This window comes from Coenobita brevimanus, chromosome 67 (genome assembly GCF_032717465.1).
Source record: "Coenobita brevimanus isolate Jiangsu-jjx chromosome 67, ASM3271746v2, whole genome shotgun sequence".
Classification (NCBI taxonomy): Eukaryota; Metazoa; Arthropoda; class Malacostraca; order Decapoda; family Coenobitidae; genus Coenobita; species Coenobita brevimanus.
The window spans coordinates 28,521,463-28,528,848 of record NC_137020.1 but is presented as its reverse complement, the minus strand read 5'-3'; the positions used below and the strand labels follow the sequence as shown (position 1 = coordinate 28,528,848).

General features: G+C 42.7%; 1 protein-coding gene across 1 annotated transcript in view; it reads right to left on the bottom strand.

The window, feature by feature from the left end:
• Positions 1-2,679: 2,679 nt before the first annotated feature.
• LOC145405595 (uncharacterized) overlaps positions 2,680-7,386 on the bottom strand; it is a 7,802-nt gene continuing 3,095 nt past the window's right edge. The window contains exons 2-6 of the mRNA XM_080276920.1: positions 7,185-7,386; positions 5,323-6,894; positions 4,528-4,802; positions 3,479-3,595; positions 2,680-3,075 (exon numbers count right to left, since the gene is read on the bottom strand). The exon at positions 7,185-7,386 is cut by the window's right edge and continues 11 nt beyond it. Coding sequence (XP_080133046.1) covers positions 2,680-3,075; positions 3,479-3,595; positions 4,528-4,802; positions 5,323-6,894; positions 7,185-7,386 — 2,562 coding nt within the window. The remainder of the gene's footprint in view (positions 3,076-3,478; positions 3,596-4,527; positions 4,803-5,322; positions 6,895-7,184) is intronic.

Sequence of the window (7,386 nt, the reverse complement as noted above, 5' to 3'; positions counted from 1 at the left end):
TATGAGAATCGCAGCTAAGCTCCTTATGGAGTCTGCCTCCACCTTTGCCTGGATTGAAAAGGATTTTATTCAGCTTCAGGTAGATTTTTCTTTGAACTGGAGGAGTTAGATAAGATATGAGACTCTATTAACTCCATCAGTACGAGGAGTCTTTATGTGTTGAACAAAATCGTCTGGAGATAATAAGAAAACACAATAGTATCATACTGAAAGGGCTATACTGTAGGTTAGCAAAGCGAATATCGTTTTCTTTCATCGTAGTGACTTGAAGAAAAGGACATAGTAGGGTACACTAGTATATTAATATTAAATGTTGTCGTAGTAGCCCAGCACGATATAACAACATTGTCGAGGTATTCACGGTCTAACTCCTTCAACACTGTGACATCTTAGCTTTATATTTTAATACTGCTATCGCCTGAAGAGTTTATTCAATCTAAGTAGGTCCTCCCTTACTGGAGAAGTTATATATCAGTGTTCAGTGACCCCTCCATCACGGTGACGATGTTTGTTCATAGTAATCTTGCTGCTACCAAATGATTACAGTATATCCAGTGTGAGAGGGGCCATCGTACTGTTAAGGTAGAGGTAGTTTTCAGTAACATCTTTCCAACTTTAGGGATTTTAATAACCAACTTAAATTTGGCTACTGGCGGATAATTTTACTCTGTCTAAGGCCTGAATTCTCGTCGGGTAAGGAGACTCCGTAGCACAACTCCCTTGGCGATTTATATTTGGATATGGCTAGTTAATATCCTTTTGCACGTTATCTGGGCAGAGTATGGCGATGTCGGAAGGATTTATGTAACACAGGAGAGGAGAGTAAGCTGTAAGAAAATAAATCGCTCAAGACAGGGCTTTAGGGAGCTTCCCTACCCGACGAGAATACCGGCCTATGTGGATTTGAATTTGATATCACCATGTGTACTAGTCTTCCAAATGACCCCACCAAGACGTCGTAAAAACACCCCCAAGAACATTTTAAAATCACTTAAGAACACCAGGGAGTGGAATATCGTAATCCACAATATTTAAGCCTTAAGATGCCACCCGACGCACCCATCAACGTCCTGCATATTATTTTTTATTTATTTTTTTTTTTTTACAGAAGATGAACAGAAGAAAGAAACACTAATAAATACAAATCCATACATCGGATTACAGGTGTCCTCCATTCATAAAAAATCTGTAGCAATTGGACTTGAACTGCTGTAGTGAGTTAATACAGGCTCATCTCCGACCCTAGACTTACTACCATGCCTCTCAAGAACCGTCTGATGCCGTAATGCCAGGGCTGAATGTGGTATTCCTGCTGTATCGAGAGAGAGAGAGAGAGAGAGAGAGAGAGAAAGAGAGAGAGAGAGAGAGAGAGAGAGAGAGCACTATCTTTCCCTTCTGGATATATATGATGCATACACTCCTTCCATTTAAAGGAATACGTAATGAATAGTCTCTTTTATTTTGAAAGAAAAGACAGTTGGTTTACACTTAACAGCACTATATATAATTGATAAAGTGAGAAAATGTCAAAATTCGTGAAATCCAAGGCATGTATATTTGTTTTCAGTACATTGTGCCGATAAGTAACACAGATCAAGTTCATCTCCATAATTATTGAGTTCCCCTCCATTCACTGATGCAGCTGATCCCACTGGTGAACAAGATGACATTTTCTATACCCTTTTCCCCCTTAGCGCGAACCTATGTTTTGTATTTTATTTTGATTTAAGGCAGAAGATTTCATTCAGCGTAGTAGAGATTTCTTTGGCGGAAGGGGTCAGAGACAAGCCCGACGGATGACCTAGCATCCTACCTGTGTTCTTGACCATTAATAGAGCTCGTTATAACTTATTTCATCCACGTGACTGATCATTATTCTGTTAGTTCTTCAGTGGCCCCTCAATTCACAATTTTTTCTCATTTGTATGTTCTGTCGATCCAGTTAGGACCCATGACCCTTAGGAAGCGATGATTGTGGTACCCCAAATTTTGCCCATTCTTCCTTAGGTATAGTAAGAGAAGCATTTTAAGGGTCATACCTGTAGATTAATTATTTGCTCTCTGACAGACAGAATTCCCAACATGTAATCACCTTTGCAAACAAACTCCTTTAGCTCTCCGTCTTCGTTAGGGAGGCTTAGAGCTCACCAAGAGTTTCTTAAATGTTCCATAGTCATATAATGTCCATGTTTTGGGCGTATACCCAGAACGACAACACCGCCAAAAGTTGATTGTGGAAGTGGAAAAAGTGGAGTCAAGGTTCGTTGGTTACACGCTTTCTTAATAGAAGGCACCAAATTTTGAAGGGACCCGAAGTAATTCAACCACTGTTTTCTCGAGGCTTCGGATTTGGAGCTAACAAAAAACCAGTAGAAACTCAAATACCATCGTTGATCAGCATCTTAACAAAAAGTAGCAGCTGTCGAAATCTCCCAAAGTAGCAAGAAGCAGCAGCTTTTGAAACCACCCAAAGTAACAAAAAGTGGCATATGTTGAAACCACCCCATGTAACAAAAATAAACAGTTGTTGAAATCACTCTAAGTAGCAAAAAGTAACAGTTGCTGAAGCCACCCAGTTTAACAAAAAGTAACAGCTGTTGAAGCCACTCTTAAGTAACAGAAATTATCAGCTATTGAAATCACCCTTCTTAACGAAAGGTAAGAATTTTTGAAGCCATCCTAAGTGTTGCGGCTGCTATTTTCTCGAGGCTTCGTTTGTGGGTCTAACAGCAGAACCCAATAGACGCTTACAAACACCATCACCACCATCGGCACAACCACGAGGCGAACCAGGCGCAGGACACGCTGGGCACTCAGACGAACCACACGACTCATCTTTTTCTCCCCCATCTGACCAACTCGAATCACTGAACCGCCTCGAACCACCGAATCCGAATCCTTTTCCAAGCATTCAACGACCACGTGAATGAGGATAATGAAGAAGAGCAGGATGGTGCAGGAGAAGAACCACACATCTATCATCTTAACGTAGGCTGTGTTCGGTAGTGAAGAAGAAGTCTGGTTGAAGAACGTGTACAGGACGAGGAGAGTGGTAAGGCTTACAGTCAGACGAACCTGCGAGGAAAAGAAAATTATGAAATTCAATTAGTGAGGTTAAAAATGAAAAAAAAAAAAGCTACAGGTATGTAATAGAAAAGAGGTGTAGTTCTGTATACTTTGAAAAAGAAAATGATGTTTAGAATACTCATACAAAGAGGGCTGAATGAATAAAACGAAGGAGAGCTGTAATAGTGGAAGCTTACTCGAGCAACATCAGAAATGGTAATCGGCATTATCCAGTGCCGTAATGCTCAATTTAGATTGCAGGGATCCATGGATAGGTTAACATAATAAGGAAATATATGATTGGACCTCAAGTCACTGAGTATAAAACTTGAGCTTCACCCTGGCTCCCTGCTTAGACTGCAAGACCACCAGGCATCTGAAGATTAAATTCACGCTTCTCTTTTAATGTTACCTGGAGCATGTTGACGCTAACGTAGAGCGTGGAGTAGCCAATAACGAGGAGCATAAGAGAGGGCAGGTAGATGGCCAGCACTATGCGAGTCGACCTTCTAGTTAGTGTGTAGCCTACCTGTAAAAAGTGAGTGCTTTATTAAATATTCATGTGAGTGTTGTAATTATGCAGTAGCATGTAAATATTGTCGTTGTGCAGTAAGTACTCAAGCACACTCAGCGTGGAGAAGGCCATTTCATTAACCATACTGAAAAACTCCCACTAACTGCCTTTTCAGCCTGACTACGCATTCTGTGAAACCCCTACTGCCTGCTTTTTCAGCCCGATGGCGTATTTTCATAATTCTTGTTGCTACCAGACAATTATAGTCAAGGAAGACCTCGTAGTGGTGGAATTTAAGACGACAGCATTAATTTAGCAGCACCATTTCGAAAGGTATCTACTAATCTGAGTATAATCGTCTGAAGGGAGTAAGAAGAAACAGGAAAGACGTCTTGGTAATTTAAGTATTAGAAATTGGAACTACAGGTATTTCTTTTTAAGGAAAGCAAACTCAACCCTTCAGTCCGAGGATGTAATATATATTTCATTTCTTGCAAACTGCAGCTGATTTTATTTTGCTTTCAGGAATCTTTTTTAACTGGAGGGGTAAGGTATTGCCTTCATTAATTCCATCGGTACTGGTGCAATCCCAGCCTGAAGAGAACAGTCAGGAAATAGCAGGGATGAGTAGTAGTAGTAGTAGTAGGAGTTGTTGTTGTTGTTGTTGTTGTTGTTTTTATTACAACCTTAGGCTCATCAACACATGAATTCTGTGGACCATAGGCAGAAGTTTCCCTTCTTTCGCAGCACACCATTCTTTCTTGGGGGAGGGGGGCGAGGGGCTATGAGGGACGTGTGTATAACAAGGCAGCTGCACCGCCTGGTCATGTCGATGTCACCACGTGATGGCGTCTCTGTACAGCCCCTAACAGAAATAAAAGAGAAAATTCGTCATTGTACTAAATGGGTTAAGACTATTACTACACCATGATCCAAACAACACAAACCTCAAGCAGACTTCGTGTGGTGTAATTACTCTCATCACCCACGCTGTAGAATCCTCCTATCACATAATTCGACTGCTTTGAAGCCTGACCGTATCGCGTGTTCGACCTCTCCGTGCTGAACTCGACTAGCTGTTTACTGAGCGAGGACAGCTGCACGAGAACACTGCACTGCTGCACGTCGAAGGGGTAGTAGGAGACGTCGAAGTTGCACACGAAGGACCCGCTGTAATGCTGCTCTTGGATCAGTCTGGCAGATACACCTCCGTAAAAAGTATCTGAAAGAGACGTAGTTGTTTTAAGCTTCCGTTTGCTGAATATAATCGCCGAGAGTCAACCAGAATATTATACCAACAAAGAAATAGCTGTAATGCTGTTCTGTTTTCACTCGCAAAGTTTTCCCCCTAAAATGAGTCTGAAGATGAGGAAGAAAAAGAAAGATTTATGTCATTCATTGCACAAAGGTCATTAAGATAGGCCATCATTTTCTATTAATCTCTGGCTCCCTCAGGTGGGAAAGAAGTGGGGAAAAACGCTCCTAAGTTGAGTTCAGTAATCTCACAGTAAACAAGAATTAAACGAAATAAAACATCTTCGTACTCAATGGAGTAGCTTTAAGTGAATTTTTAAAGTATATACTCCCTTCCTGCAGATGATTTTATTCTGTTTGGGAAGATCTTTGAATTGGAAGAGTTAGATGCAGCCTTCACCAACCCCTTTACAACTAGAAGTGTAGAAAAAGTATAATTCAAGAAAACAAACTTTCGAAATCATTGGTCTAAAGCATTTCATACTTACCCATCTCAACAGCATTGAAATCGAAGGGAAGGGCACCATTTACTCTGGACACGAAGAGGTTCTCCTTGATCAGTTTCAGCTCCCCGTCCTTCACGTTTGGGAATTCCAGTTCTGGTCGCCATATCGCCTTAGCCTCTTGTTTCGACAGTTTATTGGCGTGAATATCTGGTCGGAGGTTGAGGTATTTCAGTCTAGTGTCCGGCCATTCGATGCTGATGATGAATTCTAGGTGGATCGCTTGTTGAACGTCTTCGATCTTCAAAAAGCGAAGGAAGTGGAAGTTGACGTAAGGCTGGAGCGGCTGTGTTGGATCCTGGATGTTCTTTGGAGGTCTGAAGGCACGGTAGCCATTTGGGACTTTTAAGATAGAGCAGTTGTCCTCGTCTGTTTCGTCCCTACAATCGTCCTTAGCATCGCAGCGGGAAGTAATATCGATACACTGTCCATCATTACACATATATTCACCCTTCTGGCATGTTGAAAGACTCAGTTCGACTTGACTACCAACAGAGCGATCGCATAAGGGGAGAAGTAGAGTCCAGCTGTGGCGACCGATGGGATATAGATTGAGAGATGCTAGGGTTAGAGTCGCTTGCGTCTCGTTGTTTACGGTGTTGAAGAGGATCCATTCCTTCTCCCTCACTCTGTATATCATCAAGCCGTAGTACCCGTGGAAATAGGGCTTCATATTCTTATAGCCCTGAAATTCGACTAGGATCTCTGTCTCCCACTCCATGCACAGGCCCCTGAGGTAAAGTGGAGTGTTGCTGCTCATGTCACACGCAACACAAGCTTTGTAGTTCAGGCATGACAGGTCACTCCATTGACCTGACTCTCTGTCCATATATAAGCAGTTTTCCAGCCTGGTGTTATCGGGTTGCCCAGGAGTGAAGAAAATGTCTTTCAGTATCTCTCCTTTGAGAGTTCTCCAAACGCCTTCTTCCTCCTCGTCGGTGGCACCAACCCACAACCACTGGCCTTGGCACAGATCTTCTCTGTGTAGGGTCTTGTTTAATTCCATACTCTCGTTTTGGTTTAAGGGCGTATACATGAATGACCCAACTCGTTCACAGAAACGAATGGACTCTGAGAATAATCGTGGCTCAGGAAATACAATAATATCATCATTGTTCATGCAGAACTCAGGAAGTGATTCATTGTAATTCGAGGTGTTAATCTGTTCAAAGTCTTCTCTGTCACTAGACAGTACGTTGCCGAGAATATTAGATCTACAAGCAGCCATAGCTTCAATTTCACTCTTCAACAAGCCGTAGTTCCAGATATTTATTTGAGCCACACGGCCCTTCAAAATTTGGAGTCTGTTGAACCTGCTAGAGAGTCCGTCCTGCTCCTGCCCAATGACGAAGGTACCGTTGAGAGGCAGGACTCGGTCGTCCACGTGAAGGGGGCCGGTTGCCATGGCCACGCCGTCCACGTACACTGTGTACGTGTTCCCGGACAGCACGTTGCAGTAGTGCCGCCACTGACGCAGCACCGTGGCCACCTCCAGCCTCTCCATAACCTCCTGTGGCTTGTTGTTGAACCGGAAGAAGTGCTTGCCACCCACCACATCTGTAAAAGAAACGTAGGAGTACATTAACTTCTTCAGTTCCACGATGTATTTTTTTTAAATTTTGTATTATTCTTGTTAACACTACACTAATTAAAGCCCGCGAAATTGCCCAAGATAGTGACGGTTTTTATGAAGGCGGTGTTTAACCTCACCAGTTCAAAAAGACTATTTCAAGCTGAAGAATGTCACCAGAGGATACGAGGAATAAAGTAGTCGAGGGTTAACCTATTTCTTTAGAGATTTACCAAGGATTTACCATTCGCTTCACAGGGAGTAGCCTGAAACTTACACATCATGATTGCATTTGCGAAGTTGTCAGCAGTGGCATAAGAAAGTAGAATCTGGAGAGTGGTGAGTGCGGTGAGGTATACCCTGGAGCATATGGTAAGGTCGGTGAGGGCTGAGGCCACCTGCTGGTTGGTCATATTGAACCTGAGGTAGACGTCGTCCCTCGGTGCCTGCCAGATGTCCGGCTGCAGCAGGAACACTCG